Source organism: Geotrypetes seraphini, chromosome 2 (assembly GCF_902459505.1).
Source record: "Geotrypetes seraphini chromosome 2, aGeoSer1.1, whole genome shotgun sequence".
Classification (NCBI taxonomy): domain Eukaryota; kingdom Metazoa; phylum Chordata; class Amphibia; order Gymnophiona; family Dermophiidae; genus Geotrypetes; species Geotrypetes seraphini.
In genome coordinates this window covers 241,962,417-241,986,020 of record NC_047085.1, presented here as the reverse complement: position 1 = coordinate 241,986,020, position 23,604 = coordinate 241,962,417, and the positions used below count along the sequence as shown (strand labels likewise).

Below are 23,604 nucleotides of genomic sequence, written 5' to 3'. Positions count from 1 at the left end.
ACAACATTATGCCAAGTGAGTTTGAGGTTACAAGAGATTAACGGCCTCTTTTACAAAGCCGCACTAGCGGCCCCGAAGCCCATTGAGATTTAAAGGGCTTCGAGGCTGTTGCTGCGCGGCTTTGTAAAAGAGGCCGTAAGAGGAGAAATAAAAACAAAAAATGCAGAACATCTTGGATACTAAAATAAGCATCCAAGTGGGTATAGAAATCGGAAAATGTTCCAAAATAATAATGGTGTGTTTAAATGCCAATACGTTCTCAGATATCGTCAGTTGCTGATGAGAAGGCATGGAATGGATTATCTCTAAGAATTTAGATATTTTAGAGTTTAGAAAGAAAATGAAGATTCACTTATTTACTGCTGCATTTTAAACAACCATTTTGACAATCTTCAGATGACTGAACACATTGCAAATAATGTATATTTTGAAGCACATCTGTTTTAGGGGTCCTTTTAGTTTACTGCAGCTTAAAAGGGCTTACTGCAAACTAGGCACTAAATCAATTTATTTATGTCTTTGCAGAAAAGGGGTGTATTGGAGGCAAAGAGTGGGTATTTCTGTGCTTATCAGTTACCACACCTGCATTATTGGGTGTCACGGTGAGTAGGTGGTCTGGTACACATATGGTAGTGTGTAACCTGGACCACCTACAAGACAGGTGACGATAAGATCTCGCATGCTAATTTTTGTTAATGGCCATGTCTAATGGTAATATTTGCAAATTGGAAAATTGGTCATTTTCCTGCCCTACTAAAACTAGGCTTAGCCTTGGCTCATTTTTCAAAAATACCATTTACACATGCTGCTATTTATATATGGGATACTTCTTTAAAAAAAGAATATAATGTAATGCTCTAAACAGAATAGCCCATGTGTTTCCTGTTAGTGCATGCTAAAATGAAACCCCAAACAAAAGTGTACATATCAGCTAATTAATAAAAATATTTTTTATAATTTTTTTTTTTTACAGTTGCATTCCAATTCTGACAAAGGTGATGGATCAGTCAAGTACATCCTTACTGGAGAAGGAGCTGGGACTATCTTTACTATTGATGAGACAACGGGAGACATCCATGCAACCAAAAGCCTTGATCGTGAACAAAAAACACACTATGTCCTGCATGCCCAGGCTATTGACAGGAGGACAAACAAACCTCTTGAGCCTGAGTCTGAGTTCATCATCAAAGTACAAGACATCAATGACAATGCACCGGAATTCTCAGATGGACCTTATGTTGTCACTGTGCCAGAAATGTCTGAAATTGGTAAGCCCCCCCACAAATATTTTTTTCTGACTTTATTTCCAAACCTTTTTCTGCAACATATTCAAAATAATATAATAGTCTCAAACCAAACATATTCATGTAGGACAAAAACTATTCCATTGTGGTAATACCTGTCTAGACTGATTCATCACTGTATCATTGTGAAGTTACTGACTCCTTAGTTTCGTTCAGTTCTATGTTTATCATAAGAAATTGGTAAAAACCAACAGTCGCAAATCAAATAATTATAATCACAGTATGATTTACCTTTCATTCAAAAGGAGTCTCCCCACTCCGAACCTCAAGCTCCCTCCAACTCTTCCGCAAACACCTAAAAACCTGGCTATTCTCAAAACTGTAACACTTCCCCCCTTTTAGGCCTCTCACCTTCCCCTTTACACCTAACTCTTTAATCTCTCCACTGTAGTTCCTCTCTCATCCTTCTTCCTGTAAACCGTGCCGAGCTCCGCATTCGTGGAGATGGTGCGGTATATAAATCCAAGGTTTAGTTTAGTTTAGTTTAGTCTACACGGTATCAAGTTTTCAGGAATTATTAAGTCTACAAATGTTCTTGCAGTTAATGTTTACTGTTTGCTATGTCATTTTATGTTTTCATCTTTGATGTGTTGCATACAGAATATATTTGGTGTCTGTATGCCTGGGAACAGCCTTTGCCAGAGAAAGAACACAACCCAATACATGAACAAGAGTCCTCTCTGATATGGAATATGGAATAATGTATGAGCAGGCACTGCATGTGAGTTTGGAAGTTACAACTAGAGAATGACATGGGGACAGATTTTCCCCCATCCCCACAAGAACTCAATTTCCTCATCCTGTTCCTATGAGTTTTGGCGCTGACCCTTTCCCTACCCCATTCCTGCATGCTCCGATTTAACTGCACAAACCTTAAACACTTATGACTTTAAAGTGTTTGAGGCTTGTGCAGATGAGGCCAGAGCTTACAGGAATGGGGCAAGGACAGGAAAAGAACTCGCCGGGATGGGATGGGAAAACAAGTTCCCGCGGGGACGGGAAAACATTTGTCCTTGTGTCATTCTCTAGTTACAACTTTAAGAATCCATTGTGAGAAATTATTTTTTTTTTAAACTTTATTTAGTTTTTAATGCCAACAAAAAGTGCAATACAATTTATATACAAATAATGATAATCAACCAAGCATTTATAATCAATCAGTATCTATACAAAAGATAAAAATTCCCTCCCCCATCCATCATTACCAAGAATAATACCAAAACAAAAGATATACCCCCTCCCGCTCCCACCCCCCATTGTGAGAAATTCTTGATTGATTGACTGCTTGATTTAAAAATATATACCCCAACTAAACCTAGTTGGTTTCCAAAACAACATACATAGTCCTTGTATAATATATTACAAATATATATACAGTATATATTAACATACAGTCTATTACCAACTCTATTGCTCATCCCCTCACTCCCTCACATGAAAGTACTTACAAACAACTGTGTCTTTAATCATTTTTTTAAAGCTGCTCTATCGGCATTTAAGTGTATTTGCCCCGGTAAAGCATTCCAGAGTTTTACTCCAGCTGTTGAGAACATTGAATCACTTATCTGTGCATGAAGTATCTTTACTACTTTATCTTCTGACAATCTCATTCTACCTTCAGATCTTAGTATCCTTCTTGGATGTCATACGTTCAGCAAATCATCAAAGCAGGCAGGAGCTACATGATACACAGTCTGATGAGTTTCTTACTTAATCTTGATTTAAATTTATAAATTTGTAGTCAAGAATTTTATCATTAGTTTATATTTATCAATGCAGTGATATAAATATACCATGAAGGTTTGAATTGCATCTTGGTTTCATCTTGCTTCACTATATTGTAGATATGATATACTCTTAGGAATAGCTGGGTGACTGATCATCATACATAAAATAACATAATAACAGATTTCTAGACCGCATAGCCGTAAGTTCAATGTGGTTATCAAAAGATTATGCTATGAAAGAATACAGGAATAATATGATATACAGAAATCTAATTGATCAGAAATTTAAAAAAAAGAAAAGTTTTTAAGAGTTTTCTGAAATGTTCATAAAACCACTCAGTAAAATTGTTGCCTGATGTGAAGGTAGTAGACCTCACATATCACCTAGATAAAATATTAGTTTATGCTGAGAATTCAGCTATTATGGTACATTTGAGTACCAATGGCATAGAAAGGAGTGTGAGACAAGTTCTAATATTTAAATTTAGGCTTAGCAGACTACCTTTTATATGATGGTTGGAAAAGTTCTGGAACTCATCCACCTGGAACACAACCCTGGCTTACCCAGCATTCATTTCTGCAGGATTCCTGCTTGTTGAGGGTTATTAGAATCTTTTGACTCTTCCATACCAATGGGGATCCAGCCCAGGATTTTTATCCAACTTACTATAACCCAGGAAGAAACTAACATGGTGCTAAGCCTAATGGGAATTATGGTTCCACCCTGAGTGAAAGAGAGTCTTGCCTTCATGGTCCTCCTTTTAATCAGAGACACAAATCTTCCCCCTCCCCGGCCTCTCTACAGATCATTTACCAGCCATCCAGAGCTCCTGACCCTGTGGTCCTTGAAACATGTTCAATTAATAGTGCTGATTGAACCAATGAAAAAATTAGGTTAGGTGCTTAGATTAGCTATGGCCATAGATCTAGACAACCGACTGTAGGGGTCTTTTATAGAACCAGAGCCTTGGTGCTCCTGCATTATCTCCTATCATGTACTATGTCAATATTAGCACACAACCTGAATTTTTTTTTAAATTGAAAATGCCCTAAAAAGTGCTGCACCTAATTTGCAGTTAACATGCGGGATAATCCTGTGTTAAACTGCACTAACTCCAAATTGTTTGCACATCTTAGTAAAAGGACCCCTTCAGAGCAATATATTTCATTGCTGTTAGTACAAGTCTGCATACAACCCCACCCCCTGATATTTCTATTTGTCAAAAGCACAGAGTATAGGTTGAAATACTGAACGACTGATTAATTTGTTCATCACATTTACAATAAATATAAAAAAACTAGTGTTTTAGCCCGTTACATTAACGGGTGCTAGAGTAGATGTCTGTCTGTCTGTTTTTTTGGTTTTTTTTTAATTTGTCTCTCTCTCCTTGGACGCTGTCATTCTTTCTGTCTGTGTCTTTCCCTTGCCCCCTGTCTGTCTATCTTTATTTCTAACTCTATCCTCTTCCCTCAATCCTGCATGTGGCCTTTTTTCTTTCTCCTCCCCTCTTCCTTCCAACGTCTGCTCCCCCTGTCCTCCACACTTCCATTCGGTGTGTCTCCCTATCTCTACCCCTTCCATCTACTGTTCACCCTCTGTCTTGCCCCTCTCTTCTCTTTCCATCCAGTGTCCACCCTCTCTTTGTTCCATATGGCCTCTCTCCATCTCCTCCTTCCTTTTCCCTTGGTCTGGCATACCTTCCTCCTTCCCTCTAAGCCATTCTCTCCCCCCTTTCCTCATTTAACTACTTCATTGGTCAGCAGCAGCATTCACAATTCATTGCTGTTGCTGGCTTCAGGTCTTTCTCTCTGGCCGGTCCTGTCTTCATGAAAACAGGAAGTAGGCAGGACCGGCCAGAGAGGAAGGCCTGAAGCCAGCAACAGCAGCGAATTGTAAACGCTGCTGCTGCCTGAAGCACCCGAGGCAGACGCTTCTCTCCCAGCGAGATGACTTTAATATCAAACCTCCCTCCAGCGTTGGCAGCCGCAGCACGCTAAACAGGCTGCTTCGCGGCTTTCTCCTGCCGTTGAGTCCATCTGTCGCGTCATTGATGATGTCATCAGTGATGCGGCAGAGGGACTCAACGGCAGGAGAAAGCCCGAAGCAGCCTGTTTAGCGTGCTGCGGCTGCCAACGCTGGAGGGAGGTTTGTGTCGGTATGTGCAGAACCAGTATGTCCCTCCTCCTCCAGTACATTTGCAGCACTTTGCGCGGCGCATCCTCCCACGATCCTGGGTCTGCCACACGCTTGTGCTGGGGACTCGTACAGTCCAGTCCTTCCGGCGAGTGTAGGGAAGTGCTGGGGATTCGCGCATGCGCACTCATGCGGCCACGGAACTACTGATCATGGAAGCACGCAAATAGGAGTGCGCATGCGTGAGTTAGCCTTTTATTATATAGGATAAGACATGCTAGAGTATTCCTAGATGGAGCGAATCTAGATACCCTTACAATATCCCATTTACTAATTTGATATTGGTTCTAAACACTATGAATGCATTAATATATAATCTGCCTATGATTTTGTAATGCATTCTTCAGAGTGATACATTTTCTGAAAGCTTCTTCACATGATTGATCTCCCTGCATAATATGGAAATGGAGAGGCCTGACACTCATAGATGACTTCACCTTATGGCTATAACTTTGAATATATCAGATAGGTGTTGAATAATGAGAAACTTACAAGGGCAGGAAATAGAAAAGCCCTCATCTAGGAACCCAAGAAGCAATGCACATATAGGTTTTTGTTAAAAGTTTGCGTTTTTGATGAATAGGTTTATCTCAAGCAGCTGTCTGAGTTTTTTACTGCTTTGTTTTTCCTGATTTTATTATGGAGTCTATGATAATAAAGGTGGCTTCTATAAATAGCATTTGCACTTTGAGCTGCACTGAAGTCTTTGAGGCTCGTTTTTGTTTAACTTATATATATATTTTTTTATTGGTCAGCAAGGTACAGCATACATAACACCAGGATTTTTTAATATATGGCTCTTCCTGACTTAGCAGCAATTATATAGCAAATTGCATGTTAGGTTAGCTTTACAGTGTTGTAAATAGCGAGTTTGCTCGCATTAAAAAGGTGTCACAGGTATTTATTTACATGATCTTCCATACTATGATAAATTGAATAACCACACTGGGAGAGTGTATTTTGCCAAGCTGCGGTAATCTTCCTCGTATCAGAAGACATCATTAAGATAAGTGCGGGTTTCCTACACCTTTTAAAGTATTCTATCTAAAGAGACTTTGAAAATATATTTATTTAGATGCCAGAGCACTGATTACACTTTAACCGAGTTTTTCTCTGACCGAGGATGTGTTTTCTATGACAACTTAGTAATTGTCATAGTAGTTTCCCGAGTTTACCCTCGGGGAACACTGAGGTCTTTTCTCCGTAGTAGGCACCTGCTATAAATAATCTCTGATAACGGAAGTTATTGAATGAATATTTTTAGGTGGTGATATATAATTTATTTTCATACGTCAAATGTGCTGAGAATGATGCTGTATTTGTAGAAATACTTAAAGGCCCAGATTCTGGAAATGGTGCCCAGATCGTGCCTACCGATGCACCATTTAAAATCAATTAAAAATTCATTTAAAAAAATGTAGGTGCCTGAATCGCCCCTACAACATGGCATCTAGTGATGCCTAAGGTCAAAGTAGGCAGAGTTAGAGGGGCGGAGATGACCTTAGGTACCACTATGCACGATTCTCCATAAAACCTAGGCTCTGGAAATGTAAGCCTTTAAAACCCTGGCCTACATTACCATCACCTAAGTTTTTTCCTTAAGTTTTGGTAGCCATGATTCTGTTAATGGCGCCTAAGCATGACTGACACATGCCTAGTGCTACTTTTGTAGGCGCTAGCCAATCCAGGTGCCATTTAGAGTCTGGGCCAGAATGCTTTGTTAGAGAAATGAAAATGCTTCTTGAGTTCTTGAAATGAATATATTGAGATATTACTTGGGGGAAATTAATAGGTCCTTTTTTAATTGAAATTTTATTGAAATTTTACAAATACAAAATTATAAGAATAAAACAAAACAATAAGCTGCAGATACCAAAATATACCTAATAATAGGCAAAATATAGTATAGTTAATATACAAAGTAAAGTTAATTAGGATTTACATGAGTCCTTACATATTCATAAAGAGGGGAAAATATTTTTGTGAATCTGGCTGTTATTTTGTTTGAATGTTATTATTTCCTCATACTTCCTGATGACACAAAGATGATTCCACCATTTGTAAAAATTAAGCCTAGAATTGTCTTTCCAATTGGAAACAATATGGTGGATAGCTAATGCTATCATGAAATCAAATATTTTTTTTATACAATGGTGGTATTGATATATCTGGATTAAAGGAACGCAGTATGATTGATTTATATAACATGGGCATCTCATTAATATTCATGTTTAAAATTGAGCAGATTTTGGACCAAATGTCAGACCAGTAAAACTGTAAGTTAGGGCATTCATATAAGAAGTGTATTAGAGTCCCAGGTTGCTGTTGGCATGACCAGCAGAGCTCTGAAGTCACATGTAATAGGACCTTTTACTAAGGGCTCCTTTTACAAAAGTGTGTTAGGGCCTTAATGCGTTGAATAGTACGCACTAAAATGCCGCACGCGCTAGCTGCTACCGCCTCCTCTTGAGCATGGCGGTAGTTTTTTGGGGTAGCGCATGCTATAGCGCGCACTAATCCGGTGCGTGCGCTATAAATGCTAGCGTACCTTTGTAAAATGAACCCCAAGGCACGCTAGCCATTTTAGTGCGTGCTAAATATTAGCTTGCGCTGAATGCTAACGCAGCCATAGACTATAATGGACGTGTTAGCGTTTAGTACATGCTAATAGCGCGCTGAAATGGCTAGCGTGCCTTAGTAAAAGGACCCCCAAAGTCAGTAATAGTTTTCAAGCTTTTCATTGTCCAATTTGACAAAAAAAAAAATGTTTGATCATATTCTTACCTGTTTGCTATCATTGAATGAACAAAAAAATACGTGTCAGCTGATAGACTGGAATAATCCATCTAATCTGCCCAATAAGGTGGTTAGATTTCAAACTGTTTCCTTGTGCAGGTTACTCTTTATTCTGTTCTTAGAAGGGTAAAAAGAAGAGACACCTACTGCTGTTTCCTGCTATTCTGAAATGAGGTTCTCAATGCTTGGTCTCCTTCTTGCCATTGTCAGTGTTGCTTTAATGTTCTTTTTTTTTTTACCATGACACAAAAGAAAATAATTTCAAACATTTTGCATTTTATGCTGGACAAAACTGAAAGTCATTTTCCATTCTTTGAAACTGCGACCTTCTATGGATTATTTCTAGTCTTTATAATACTTTAAAAGAGCTCTGTTTTTTCTTTGAGATTTTCTCTCATTTTCTTATTCATGGGCTATATCTTTAAAGAAGGTTGCGTGCACATCTGAATAGCTAGTAATATAAGCTCTTTAAAAATGTTGTGACCAACTCTATAAAACATGAAATGGTTTCACCTGTTGTATTATAGGTTCCTTGTTTGTCTGAGACATTAACCAAATTTTATAATTATTAATCTATTGTTTCAACTTTTAAGATGCATATTTCCAAATTTAAGGACCAGCATCCAATTTCAACTTCTTTTTTTTTCCATTCTACTCTTGACTATTTTAGGGTCATAATTATAGCTGGGACCTGAGCATTAAAGAAAACATATATTACACAGGGAAGATTGGTAACTGTGGAGTCATTTTGCTAAGTTTTCTCAAATGAGAGGCATGGTTTTATAAGAGATAGGACCAAAATACATAAGTGCTGGCACTTTGTCAGCTTACCATCTGAACCTATATAACAGCAGCCACTTGTAAACACCATGGAGATCGCAGTGCAGCTTGTGACATCATCACCATCCATTCAATTTGAACTTTAAAAAGTGCACCAAAGTTAACTTCAACTACTGACTCTGTTTTACTCCCAGCTCATCATCTGGATCTGTGTAACAGCACCTCTTGGGGAGATCAGCAGTGTGGCTTGGAGCCACCTCTTGTGACATCATCAGCATTTGTTCAATTTGAATTTTAAAAGTGCACCCAGTTTTGAAGTGTGCTACTAAAGGGTCATGCCTAGGCGCATGAAATGCCCCTTAGTGAGCCCCTTTGTGAACAATGTGTGGCACAATTTTGATGTTTGACCACCTGGACTGAACATAAGAAGATAAGAATAGCCTTACTGGTCAGACCAATGGTCAGTCAAGCCCAGTAGCCTGTCCTCATGGTGGCCAATTCAGGTCACTAGTACCTGGCAAAACCCCAAAGAGAAGCAACATTCCTTGCTACTGATCCATGGCAAGAAGTGGCTTCCCTCATGTCTTTCTCAGTAACAGACTATGGGGCTCATAATAATAAAAAAAAAAAAGTCTAAAAGTGGCCTAAATGTCTACTTGGACGATCAAAAAGCCTGATTGTCCAAGTACCCATAATAAAAGCTGGTTTTAGACGTATCTAAAACCAGCTTAGGCCTTTCCCCTGCCTCTAAATGCACAGAGCGAAAAGAGGCGTTTTAGAGGAGGGGAAAGGGCAGGTGGGAGGTGGGCTGACCTAGACCTAGGTGTGCAGCAGGTATAACCAAAACTTTAGGCAGGTTGCCTAGTCAGCACCTATACGTTTTTTCTTACACCAAGTCAAAACAGGTATAAGTGCCGAAAAGGGGCCGCTGAGCTGATCGTGGCTGCTGCAATCAGCTCAGTGGCTCCAGCAACCTGCCTACCCCCCTACAGCAATGATCGCGGCAGGAGAGATGGCTCATCTCCCCTGCCGCGATCCACCCTCTCCCCTCCAACGATCAGGGCAGGAGGGAGCCCAAGCTCTCCTGCCCTGCGCCCCCTCCAATTACGTTTGGGGCAGAAGAGAGCCCAAGCCCTCCTGCCCCGTGGCCCCTCCGAACCCCCGATTACGTTTGGGGCAGGAGGGAGCCCAAGCCCTCCTCCCCCGCGGCCCCCCAAACCCCCTATCCCCCACCCCCACTAAAATACGGGCAGGAGGAATCCCAGGCCCTCCTGCCCTCGAATCGACCCCCCCCACGACCGCACCCCCCCGAACCCCCGGGTTGGGCCCATGTGCCTAAGGCCCCGCAGACAGGAGGAACCTAAGGTTCCCGGGCCTATTTTGGTTGGCCCAGGCAGCTCAGGCACCACCTGTGGGTGGGGTTTGAGCCGCCTGGGCCAATCCGGCCCCATTCTGGAGCCGGATGGCCTGCCAGATGGGCGGGCTTGGCACCTGTCCGCCGACCAACATTTGGTGGTGGGGGGTGTCACGGGTCGGCGGGGGAGCGATCGGGGGTTCGGTGAGGCGGTCGTGGGGGGGTTGATTCGAGGGCAGGAGGGCCTGGGATCCCTCCTGCCCGTATTTTAGTTGGGGTGGGGGGAAGGGGGTCCACCTGGGCAGGAGGGGTTGGGCTCCCTCCTGCTCGATCTTGTAGGGGGTGGGAGTCGTGTGGCCAGGAGGGCTTGGACTTCCTCCTGGCCTCATCGGACTCGGGGGGGGGATTGGGGATCGCGGGGCAGGAGGGCTTGGGCTACCTCATGCCACGGACATAATTGGAGGGGCCGCGGGGCAGGAGGGCTTGGGCTCCCTCTTGCCCCGAACGTAATCGGGGGGGGCCGCGGGGCAGGAGGGCTTGGGCTCCCTCCTGCCCCGATGTCATGTGGTGGGATAGATTCTGTAACCGGTGTTGTTTTTGACAGACACCGGTTATAGAATCCAGCTTTTAGACGAAGGACTGACTCCTCCTTCGCCTAAAAGCCCTTGTTTTGGACGTTAGGGGCTTAGGCTTTTTTTAGGTTGATTATAGGGTATAAGTTTAGACATAGTGGTGGTCTGGGCGTTTAAACAGCTGAACGTAGAGGCAGGCCATTATCAAAAAAGACCTCCTTTTGGACGTTTTTTTTATAATGGACATTTTCCCTGCTTCTACTTTCAACGTTTAAGGCCTTAGGCCAGCCAAAAGGGGACTTAGACTTTTTTTTTATTATGCCCCTCCATGGGATTTTCCTCCAGGAAATTGTCCAAACCTTTCTTAAAACCAGCTAAGCTCTCCGTTCTTACCACAACCTCTGGCAATGTGTTCCAGAGCTTAACTATTCTCTGAGTGAAAAAAATATTTCCTCCTATTTATTTAAAAGTACGTATTTCCCTGTAACTTTGAGTTCCCCCTAGTTCATTGTGTTATTCGGAACCTTTTTACAAACTAGAAGTCCAATTAATGCAAGTCAGAACAGATTACTTCTCATTATGACAGGGATAGCAATTCAGTTAATTATAAAAAACTGGAAAAACTGGGATAAACTACATTTTAACTTCTGATGGGAAACCTTGTGCCAAGTTCATAGATATGAGCGAATGAACTCAGAACAGCTGGGCCATTACAAAAGCTTTAATGAGACTTGGGGGCCATTGGCAACATTTCACTGACACTTGGAGGCCATTGGTGACATTATACTGATCACTAGTATAAGCCTTTGATTTCTAAGAGGAGGTTCACACACATCGAGGGTGGGAGGGAGGAAGGGGGGAATATACTTATATCATTTTTGTTAGATAAAAGTGCTGTTGTATTGTACCATTTGTTTCTATGTTATATTAGAAACATAGAAAATGATAGCAGAAAAGGGCCACGGCCCATCTAGTCTGCCCACACCAACGACCCACCCCCTAACTTCCTCCATGAAGAGATCCCACATGCCAATCACATCTTTTCTTAAAATCTGGCACGCTGCTGGCCTCAGTTACCTGTAGTGGAAGATTATTCCAGCGATCAACCACCCTTTCAGTGAAGAAATATTTTCTGGTGTCGCCATGAAATTTTCCACCCCTGATTTTCAACGGATGCCCTCTTGTTGTCGTGGGTCCTTTAAGAAGAAAGAGATCTTCTTTCACCTTGATACGGCCCGTGACATATTTGAACGTCTCGATCATGTCTCCCCTCTCTCTGCGTTCCTCGAGTGAATATAGTTGCAACTTACCCAGCCGTTCCTCATGCGGGAGATCCTTGAGTCCTGAGATCATCCTGGTGGCCATTCACTGAACTGATTCAACTCTCAGCACATCTTTTTGATAATGTGGCCTCCAGAACTGTACACAGTATTCCAGATGGGGTCTCACCATGGATCTGTACAACAACATTATGACCTCGGGCTTACGGCTGACGAAACTTATACGTATACAACCCATGATTTGTCTAGCCCTGGATGAAGCTTTCTCCACTTGATTGGCAGTCTTCATGTCTTCGCTAATGACCACTCCCAAGTCACGTTCTGCTACAGTCTTTGCTAGGATCTCACCATTTAGGGTGTAAGTCCTGCATGGATTTTTGCCGCCAAGGTGCATGACCTTGCATTTTTTGGCATTGAAACTTAGTTGATGATACACATAAACATAATTTAACAAACATAATCAGACAACAAACAAAAAAGTGCATAATAGTCTTTGAACAAAACTAAACAGACAAAGATTGCTGTATTCAAGTCAATAAAATGTAGTATACTTATCTTGAAGCAATCTAAACACAAATGAATGAAATCTTGAAACAAGAGTCATAAGTAACAAAGATTGCTGCATTCAAGTCAATAAAATGTAGTATACTTATCTTGGAGCAATCCAAACACAAACGAGTGAAATCTTGAGTAAGATCCAAAGTGGCAAGTAAAACTTGTGAGTATGCAATTCAAAGTTCAAAGTGCAAATGCAAAATCACGTGCAAAAAAGGTCTATATGCAACCAAAGCAAACAAGATTGCAACCAAAGCAGTGTAAGGTACAAAGCCGATGCTGATAAACCCTCCACATGAGGTAATAAATAAGATCCTCCTCCAAAGGCATAAAACGGAGCAAAACAGGACAGCAAAATAACTTATTTTCTTCTCTCCTCCTTAACACAGGCCGTGTTTCGAATCTTTCTTTTTTAAAAGGAAGAATGAAAACTAAAACAAAATCACATAAACACATCAACATGCCCAAATAAACATAAAAGCTAGCATAACAATAACAATAAAGCCAAAAGAAAAGCAAACATACCGGGCAGGAAGTCAGAGCAAGGTCTGTCATGACGAAAGGGAGTGGGAGGTGCCATTAAATAAGGAAAGCCAATCAGAATAAAATGGAAAACAGCTGAAAACACAGAAAAAATTTGGAAAGGAATTATTTCCCTCAATAAGGCACCAACCATTCAATCTCCCTATTCAAGCCATAAGGCATGACAGTCTGCCAGGTGAAAATCAAATGCTGCTCATGATAAGTAAGTAAACGGGAGATATCCCCCCCCCCCCCCCCCGAACAGGAAGAAAACTGTTTAAGCATACAAAACCGAAAGTCAGATAATGAATGATTATGCTGAGCCCAATGGTCAACCAGCGGGGCATCAGCTTCACATGTTCTGATACAGCTAAGGTGTTCAGCTATGCAAGACTTAATAGCTTTCTTGATTTGACCAATGTAAATTTTCTGACACGGACATAAAATGCCATAAACAACCTGAGAGGAATTGCAGTCCGTGTGATGATGTAAGAAAAATATTTGTTGGTTTTGGGAATAAGGACTTTATCAGTGCTCATTGAATATTGACAATATCTGCACTTCCCACAAGGGACATGACCCAAAACATCATTAGGAGCAGAGGCAAGAGAATGAAATTTCAATCATTCCCCCAAATTCTTGCCCCGTTTAAAGGCAAATCTGGGTCGATCCTTAAACTCAGGGTGATAGCCCAATAAATGCCATGTTGACCAATGATGTTTTGGATATGAGTGGACAGATAAATTGTCAGAAGGTTTGGGATATAATAGCCACTGGTGTTCAGCGCACGTAGTGCGTTTAACTGCGCGTTTTATCACTGGAGTAGGATTACCACGTTGTTGAAACCTTTGAGACATATTATGGCATTGAATTTTAAAGTCATTGTTGGAAGAGCATAAACGTTTGAGCCTTAAGATTTGACCCACAGGAATACTGTTACGTAAAGGTTTAGGATGATAACTGCGATTATGCAATACGGTGTTAGTATCAGTCCGCTTACGGAATATAGAGGTCTCAAACTGCCCTTCATACTAACTCACTTGTATATCCAGAAAATTAATGACAGTTGGGTGATGGGTCATCGTGAATTGAATGTTGTTATTACAATGGTTAAGATATAACAGAAATCTGTCCAAGTCAGACCGAGAGCCCTGCCAGATGAAAAAAAATATCATCAATGTACCTTTTCCAATAAAAAAAAATATTAGAAAAGAATTCAGATGGATAAACAAAAGACTCTTCAAACATGGCCATAAATAAACAAGCAATGGAAGGGGCCACAGTGGCACCCCTCGCAACACCCTTAGATTGCTTCAAGATAAATATACTACATTTTATTGACTTGAATACAGCAATCTTTGTCTGTTTACTTTTGTTCAAAGACTATTATGCACTTTTTTGTTTGTTGTCTGATTATGTTTGTTAAATTATGTTTATGTGTATAGTTTTTAATATATTTTTGAGGTTCATAAGATTAATAAAGATTGAAATATATTCATTAATTATATATATTTATTATACATAATTTATTTATGTCAACAATTGCTCTATAGATATATTTATTATTTGGTTTTTAGTAAAGGGTTTATTTTTAGTATATGTGCTCAAATAATTTAGAACCCTTATTCTTTTTTTAAAATTTTTTATTTATTTATAATTTTGAATACTTTACAATATCCAACAATTCAAAAGAAAAAAGGAATTCACATAAACAATACATAATCAAATCAAGCCCACATTAATGGGGAGTATATCTTGCTATTTCTAAAAAAATAAAATTCAAGAAATATAAAGGATATTGATTCTTGGTTCATATTAAATGAACCCTGAGTCATTCCTTACACTGGAATACTATTATATTTATTCTCTTCATATTTCTCAGCAAAGTGAAACAAATCTCATTTCTATTTCTTTTCTCTTGCAATTAAGAATTGTTGTAGTTGTATTGGATCCCAAAAAGAATATTCAATATCTTGTAGTTTAATCATACATTTACAGGAAAATTTCAGGTAAAAGGATGCATCCAGTGCCAACACTCTATCCTTCAATTTCAAAAATTATTTCCTCCTCAGCTGTGTAGTTCTGGATACATCCGGAAAAATCCTGACCAAATCCCCACAAAATTTTGTTAACCTATTTTTGAAATAAAGTCTCATTATCAACATTTTATCCATCTCGCTCATGCATGTTATTACCAGGGTGGACCGAGTCTGAATCACATCCTGTGTATCTTCTAGAAATTCAGTCAAATTTACCTCTGGTGTGGTCAGATGGTCCTCCCCCTGGGCAGATTCAAGTTTTTTTGGAAGAATATAATAATTATTTATTGGAAAATTATCTGCATTGGTCATTCCTAGTACTTCTTTAAAGAATTTAACCCTTATTCTTTAGTACGTGGTCTCTCATTTCTTTTGTTGATTGAAACTTAGTTGCCAAGTCTTTGACCAATGCTCCAGCAGGAGTAGGTCCTGCGTCATACTGTCGGGCATTGAGCTTTTGTCGGGCATTGTGCTTTTGTCTATTGTGCTTTTGCCTACTATGTTGCATAGTTTGGCGTCATTGGTGAATAATGTAATTTTACCTCAAAGCCCCTTAGCCAAGTCTCTTACGAAGATGTTAAATAGGATCGGGCCCAAGACCGAGCCCTGCAGTACTCCACTGATCACCTCCGTCGTATTGGAGAGGGTATCGTTTACCACTACCCTCTGAAGTCTACCTCTAAGCTAGTCCTTAACCCATGCAGTTAATGCTTCACCTAAACCCATCAAACTCATCTTGTTCAATAACCTGCGGTGTGGGACGCTGTCAAACGCTTTGCTGAAGTCTTAAGTACATGACGTCCAGGGACTCCCTTATATCCAGCTTTCTTGTTACCCAGTCAATGAAGCTAATCAGATTTGATTGGCAGGACCTTCCCTTCGTAAAACCATGTTGATGGAGATCTCATAGATTCTCCTCGTCCAGGATCGTATCTAATTGGCGTTTGATTAGTGTTTCCATAAGTTTACTCACTATCGATGTGAGACTCACCGGTCTATAATTTGCAGCCTCTGTCCTGCATCCCTTTTTGTGGAGTGGAATGACGTTAGCCATTTTCCAGTCCAATGGGACTCTTCCTGTACTTAGGGAAAGATTGAAGAGCACGGATAACGGTTCTGCCAGGACGTCACTCAACTCCCTGAGCACCCTGGGGTGTAGTTTGTCTGGTCCCATAGCTTTGTTCACCTTGAGTCTTGATGGCTCATAGTAGACACTGCTGGGCGTAAACTCGAAATTTTGAAACGGGTCTTCCGAGCTTTCCCTTGTTTGCAGCTGAGGGCCGGATCCTGGCGCCTCGCAAGTGAGCATAAGTATTCATTTAGAAGTTTGGCTTTATCGGAGTCCGATTCTACATAGTTCCTGTCGGATTTCCTAAGGTGTACTATCCCATCTGTGTTTCTTTTTCTGTCACTAATATACCTGAAGAAGGATTTATCGCCCTTCTTGATGTTCTTCACTAGATTCTCCTCCATTCGGAGTTTGGCCTCTCTGATTGCTGTTTTGACTGCTTTTGGCTTGGCCAGATAGCCTTCCTTAGATTCTTGCTTCCCTGATTGTTTGTAGATGATGAATGCTCTTTTCTTCTTTTTTATGAGATCTGTGATCTCCTCAGAGAACCACTGTGGTCTATTGTTCGCCTTTTATTTACTGATTTTATGTAGCGGTTGGTTGCTTCGTGTATGGTTGATTTCAGAGTTGACCACATTACCTCTACATTATCTGTTTCGGCTTGGTTTTGCAGTGCCCGATGGACAAAATCTCCCATGCTTTCGAAGTTTGTGCCCTTAAAGTTGAGGACCTTGGTTGATGTGCTTGACTTAGTGAAACCTTTCCTGAGGTTGAACCATATCATGTTTTGGTCACCGGAGGCCAACGTATCACCTACCGAGACCTCTGTGACACTTTCTCCGTTGGTGAGTATTAGGTCCAGTATCGCCCGATCCCTAGTGGGCTCTTATACCATTTGTCTGAGTCTTGCTCCCTTTATAGAGGTTAATAGCTTCCTGCTGCTGCTGGTCGTAGTGGAAAGTTTGTTCCAATCCACATCAGGCATATTGAAGTCTCCTAACAATACTGTGTCTCCACGCAAAGTGATATTCTCTATGTCTTTAACAAATTCTATATTCTTGTCCTCCTGTTGTCTAGGAGGTCTGTATACTACGCCAAGATACAGGCATTTGTCCTTCCCCCTAGCCAAATTCACCCAGAGGGATTCCCCGGTGTACTTGACATCTGCGATTTTGGTAACTTTGATGTCCTCTTTAGTGTATCGTGCTACCCCACCTCCCATTTTGCCCTCTCTGTCTCGACGAAATAAGTTGTATCCTGGTATAGCCATATCCCACCCATGGGAGTCCATGAACCAAGTCTTGGATATCGCTACCACATCTAGGTCGGCGTTCCTCATTTCTGTCTCTAATTCCAGAATCTTATTGCCTAAACTGTGGGCATTAACGTACATAGCTCTCCATACCTTATGTTTGCTATGTCTCTGTGTAGATATTCCTGCTTGAGCTAGTTGGACTCCTATAGTACTGTTTGCAATGTGTGTACTTACCTCTGACTCGGAAATGCAGTGTGTACTTACCCCAGACTCAGAAATGGATTGGCAACTTACCTCGCCAGGTTGGTTACTTGTGTCAGTGCGTGAGTGGGTGCCCTCCTCCAACTTACCTAGTTTAAAGCCCTACAAAGTAGGCGGGCTAGTCTGTGTCCAAAGACGTTCTTTCCCCTTCTGGTCAGGTGGAGTCCTTTTGGTCCCTATAGTCCTTGCAGCTGCTTCTACTATTTGTGACAACTATGTTGCCTTTCTCCTTACACTGAGAAGGTAAGTCTTGTCTTAGCTGTACAAGCCATGATAGCATCAAAACTGGATTACTGTAAGAGGGTCCCGGGGGAGAGAGAGATAGGAATTGTTGAAGTATTAAGGAGGGATTATGGGGTTTATGGGGTTAAAATTTTGTAGTTAGGGGAAAGTACTGAGAATGGAGAGGAGTGATGTGATTGGTTGGATGTGGAGCATGAGAATTGGAGGAGAGTGTGTGGTGATTTTGGCGGGTTGCTTGTTTATCTTGGTTGTGAGGGAAGCAGGTGTAGGTCAGGAAGGTGGTGTGTGAATGTGATTCCCTCCCGCCCACCCTGGTGGGTTACGTTTATGGGGAGGGTATTTATTTGAGGGGGATTGGGAGGGGAGGGGGCGGTCGCAGCTTTATGAGGGGTGGTGATGGCTGAAGTATGGGAACAAAATTATTGTGATATGCGGCTGAGGGGAGAGTTCATGTACATGAAAAGGGGAACTTGAAATGAATCACTCATGGGCGATACCACCATGAGGTTAGGGGAATTGAAGTTGAATCACTCATGGATGTTACCGCCATGAGTTTGGGAGGAGTATGACCCGATGATACTGTGGGTCATGCTATGGTTAAAGGTTCATGGAGTTGTGAAGAAGGAAGATCTATTTTCGTTACCGAATAGCTCAGCAAAAGGGGGTATTGGGGAAATAGCCGTATTATGTGATGGAATTGTTGATGTTGTAATATGTTATTTTACCATGTTAATTTTGGTTTGAATAAAGCTGCGGCCAAATATTATACCACAAATTTGATGTAAGTTGTGTTATTGAGTTGTATTTAAGGTATTCAATGATGGTGATGATGTGCGAATGCTAATATTATGCACTCTACACTGGTCTGCATGAAAGGCTCTACACTAGCTCCAATTGATTCAGAATGCTGCAGCAAGACTAATAGAAGGTGTTTAAGTGATAAGATATCACACCATTTTTACAAAAACTTCACTGGATACCAGTACAATAGTAAAAAGCTAATTTTAAAACTCTGTTTGATCCTTAAGGCTGTTAAAGGAGATAGCCCAGAGTACTTGATAAATAGGATCTCCCTCTACATACCTCCAAGTTCACTAAGGTCCTCCCACCCTTTCCAAAGGATATCACATGATGTGATACCCACCAACAAGCCTTCTATGGAGAAGCCCCCAGGTGCTTGAAAAGCTTCATTTAACAAGATTATTTCTTTTTCAGGAAGCAGGGGAAAGCTTGGCTCTTCAACCAGGCCTGTTAATAGAAAAAGCAACTAAATTGTTACCCCCATCCAGTGGCATAGTAAGGGGAAACGGGGGGGGGGGGGGGGACAGTCTGCCCTGGGCACCATGTTGGTGGGGGCACTATCACCCCTCCTACTCTCCATCCCTGCCATAGCCATGTGCCACAAGAAACAACTTTAACATGCTCTCATGACTGCACCATCTCTCCTGCGGACGTCACTTCCGGGTGCCATGGATAGGAAGTGACATAATTGGGAGAGACAACGAGGTCATGAGGAGCACTTTGAAGTTCATGTTGCTCTAGTCAACAACTAGAGGTATGGGGGAAGGGAAAGGGATGTGCGCATGTAGCAGAGGGGATTGGGGGAGGAGTGGGGGACAGAGATGAGGGTGGGGGAAGGGCAACACTGCCCCAGACACCTCTCACCCTCGCTACGGCACTGCCCCCCTCAAAAAGTGACACCAACTACACATACTATAGCACATGTATTTCTACTCCTTCTCTAAGATAATATTCAAGCACCTTGCTGACCTCATTTACAATTTTATTTAAATTAGGCCCCTTATTTTCTTACTCCAGTTATTCTCTCTTATCTATCTATGGCTCTCTTTTACAAATCCGATCTCCATGGCGGCCCACGATAATCACATCAAAGCCCATTGGGAATTAATAGGTTTCCAGGTTTCCAAGTTTATTAAACTTTTCTATCCCACGCCAAGGGTCCTAGCCTTCTGAGCGGCTTATAGTCTAAAAACCAGCTAGCTAGTCTATTTAACATTAAAAAACAAACTGATTTTGGTGCCATTGCCATGCTATTAAAATAATTCCATTGTAATATAGCATAGTATCCCAGACTTTGCATTGTCATTTGAATAATTGCACTGCTGTAATTGTCTGTTGCTTATGTTTGACTTGTTCTTGCTGTGAATTCCTTTAAAAAGGCAGCATGCTCTGTAAAGCAAGAAAGATTCATCATTGGTTGACTCAACACAATTAGAGCAGAAGGCTTTATTTTGGGTAATGAAAGACTTGACAGCACCATCACATCTTTCAGGAACTATTGATCAGCTTAGTGAAAGCATACTAGCAGCTTATTTTTCAGATAAAATGGTTTTGTGTCATAAATCATTAGTTTTAAGACAATACTTACTTTTTTTTGTCCTTTGGAAAAATCTGGAAATGAAACTACAGCTGGTCCAGCAGATAAAAACTGGGCTACATTCACTTTAGTCACAGAGCAAAAAAGTAAAACGTTTCTGTGTCTAAATTGTCCAAATCAACTTGTCTACCAAACAGTTGTCCCTCTAATTTCTTATGAAAACCACCGCCTTGTGGACTGCTGTGCTTATAAACTGCATTTTTCAATCAGGTGTTTTCAGCAATAAGATGGGCAGAATTATTCTTGGCACCAATTTCAGTCATTAGTCTTAGATTTGTCTTTGCATATCTAATTCCAGAACAACTTGCAAATATACCATTATTTACCAGACTTGCAGAATCACATGTAGGCAGACCAAGTTACGGAATTTTTGGAAAAACATTCTGCTTTATTACCATCCCAGTTTGGTTTCAGAAAACTACACAACACCAAGACTCTTTCTAATGCAAGGAAAGCAATAATCAAAGTTGGAGAGGCAGTCTTTTACAATTTGATTTATTGGTTGCATACAATATCATCAGTCACTCTTTATTGCTGAACAAATTAAGGAGCCCTTTTATTAAGTTGCACTAAAAAGTGGCCTCTATTTTCTGCATATGGGTTTCCCATGCACTGAAGCCTTTTTTAGCATGGCTGTAAAATGGCTACATTTCCTATTAATTTCCTAATTGATAATTGATTCTCTATTTTTTTTGTCTTTGGAACTCAAATAAATAATATTTTTATACAAAACCCCCTAATTCTATATACTGTATAGTGTTCAATTTTGTGCATGCAGTTTAATTGTTTAATGAGCCAATTAGTACCCACTAATTGAGCACTATCAATTATTGGTGATAATGGCAATAATTGGAATTTACATGCACATTTTTATAATTGTTATTCTAGAAAGATGTGTGTGTGTGTGTGCAGATATAGAAAGGGAGTTTGGCCATAGGAAGGGCATGCGCAGTCAGGGGCATTTCTAGGATTTGCGCACAATGTTATAGAATTTGGGGGGAGGGAGGAGCTACACCTAATTTAAGATTCAGTTGGTGTGAATACTCATGCCTGGCTCTACTTGCTATTCTATAAATGATACTCAACTTTGAGCAACAAAAAAAGGAACCCACAAGGGCAAAGGGGTCACCCCTACATAGGAAATAAGAACAAACCAAAAGTAGAGGTATGACACAATGTATTCCAACCAGCATAAGAGGTTTGCTTGAGTATAGTTAAATATACACATTATATAGTATGGGACAGATTACATAAATGGGTGTCCCAATTGTAGGTAGCGGTAGGCATCCTACTGTTGTCTAGCAGCCAATCAGGATGCACATTAAAAAAAAAACCCAAAAAAACAATTTAGGTGCCTGCTCTGTAGGCATTTGTTGCAGTTGAGGGAGACACATCAGGACACACAAGCTTGCCCAAGGCTGGGCGTGAGCGTGGTTTTACCCGGAAGTAGTCGTGGGCAAGCTTAAACTGACCTAGGCATCTCCCTAGATAACAAACTCCTGAATGTAGGCCTGCAAAATGCTGGCTTACATTTCAAATAGATGTGGCTGCTGAACTGATCGCAGCAAGGGCATCCCCCTCCCACAATCAGCAGAGCGGCTGCAGCAGGGAAACCCCCCTTCCCCCACAAAGTTGGCCAGCAAGAAGGATGCTCACTCCCAATCCCTCAAACCCCTCCCAAAATAGTTGGGCAGGAGGGATGCCCATTCCCTTTTGCCCCAAACCCCTGAACCTCTCCTGAATCAGCCGGACAAGAAGGATGCCCACTCCCTCTTGCCGCCACCCCACAGAACTTCCTAGCTCCCCCCTATGCCCCCATACCTTTCCAGAAGAAACCTGGCCAGCAGGTCCACTACTCCAAAATGGCAGGCCTTCCCCTTTCTGAGGTGGTCCAGAGGAGGGCGACGAAAATGATAGGAGGCTTGCGCCAGAAGACGTATGAGGAGAGACTGGAAGCCCTGAATATGTATACCCTAGAGGAAAGGAGAGACAGGGGAGATATGATTCAGATGTTCAAATACTTGAAGGGTATTAACATAGAACAAAATCTTTTCCAGAGAAAGGAAAATGGTAAAACCAGAGGACATAATTTGAGGTTGAGGGGTGGTAGATTCAGGGACAATGTTAGGAAATTCTACTTTACGGAAGGGTAGTGGATGCCTGGAATGCGCTCCCGAGAGAGGTGGTAGAGAGTAAAACTGTGACTGAGTTCAAAGAAGCGTGGGATGAACACAGAAGATTTAGAATCAGAAAATAATATTAAATATTGAACTAGGCCAGTTATTGGGCAGACTTGCACGGCCTGTGTCTGTGTATGGCCGTTTGGTGGAGGATGGGCAGGGGAGGGCTTCAATGGCTGGGAGGGTGTAGATGGGCTGGAGTAAGTCTTAACAGAGATTTTAGCAGTTGGAACCCAAGCACAGTACCGGGTAAAGCTTTGGATTCTTGCCCAGAAATAGCTAAGAAGAAAAAATTGGAAAAAATAAAATTAAAAAAAAAAATTAAATTGAATCAGGTTGGGCAGACTGGATGGACCATTCGGGTCTTTATCTGCCGTCATCTACTATGTTAATATGGTGCATTGAGGATGCACTGGGGAGGGGCCTAAGATGTCCAAGACCCCTCCCGTGGGAGTGGCCTTAGGTATCTGACCAATCAGTCTTAGGCCACTCCTACTGCATCTCAGGATACACTAGGAAGGAAGTCTAAGACTCCAATTGGCCCTAACTAATCTGTTGCAGAACCATTTCTACAGGAATAACAGGTATTCTTGGAAAAAAAAGCTCCAATTCCTACAAAATACTGTGGCCAGATACATTTTCAACAGATAAAAGTTTGACTATGAATATCCACTGTTGATTAATATACATTGGATCCTAATTAATGCTCTTTTAACTTGTTTATTTCATTTTTAAGATTATGAATGGCCTAGTTCCCGAAGGTGTCTCTTTTTTAGTTTTTTTTCTTTATTGAAGAATTCAGTTACATACTCGTACAACATACTCACAGGACAGCATTTAAACTGGTTTGTCATTAAAGAAAGTTATCTTTTTCTTATCAAGAACTGGAAAGACTTAACATTATAAAGTCTTGCTATGTGATCTTTTAGAAGTATCTAAAAACTTATCTTTCAAAAATTTTTGTTCTCCCTTAATAATTGTTGAAATGTCCTAAATTTTTTTTCTCTTTTAGCTCATCACCTTTTATAGCAAACTGTTTTGAACTCTTAATTTGCTGGGTTAAGGCAGCCTGTAA

At 41.1% G+C, this 23,604-nt stretch overlaps 1 protein-coding gene across 5 annotated transcripts in view; it reads left to right on the top strand.

The window, feature by feature from the left end:
- The window catches only part of CDH18 (cadherin 18), a 1,088,060-nt gene that overhangs the window by 553,664 nt on the left and 510,792 nt on the right, over window positions 1-23,604 (top strand). For all 5 annotated transcript variants that reach the window (XM_033935275.1, XM_033935273.1, XM_033935270.1 and 2 more), the window contains exon 3: window positions 974-1,268. In XM_033935275.1, coding sequence (XP_033791166.1) covers window positions 974-1,268 — 295 coding nt within the window. The remainder of the gene's footprint in view (window positions 1-973; window positions 1,269-23,604) is intronic.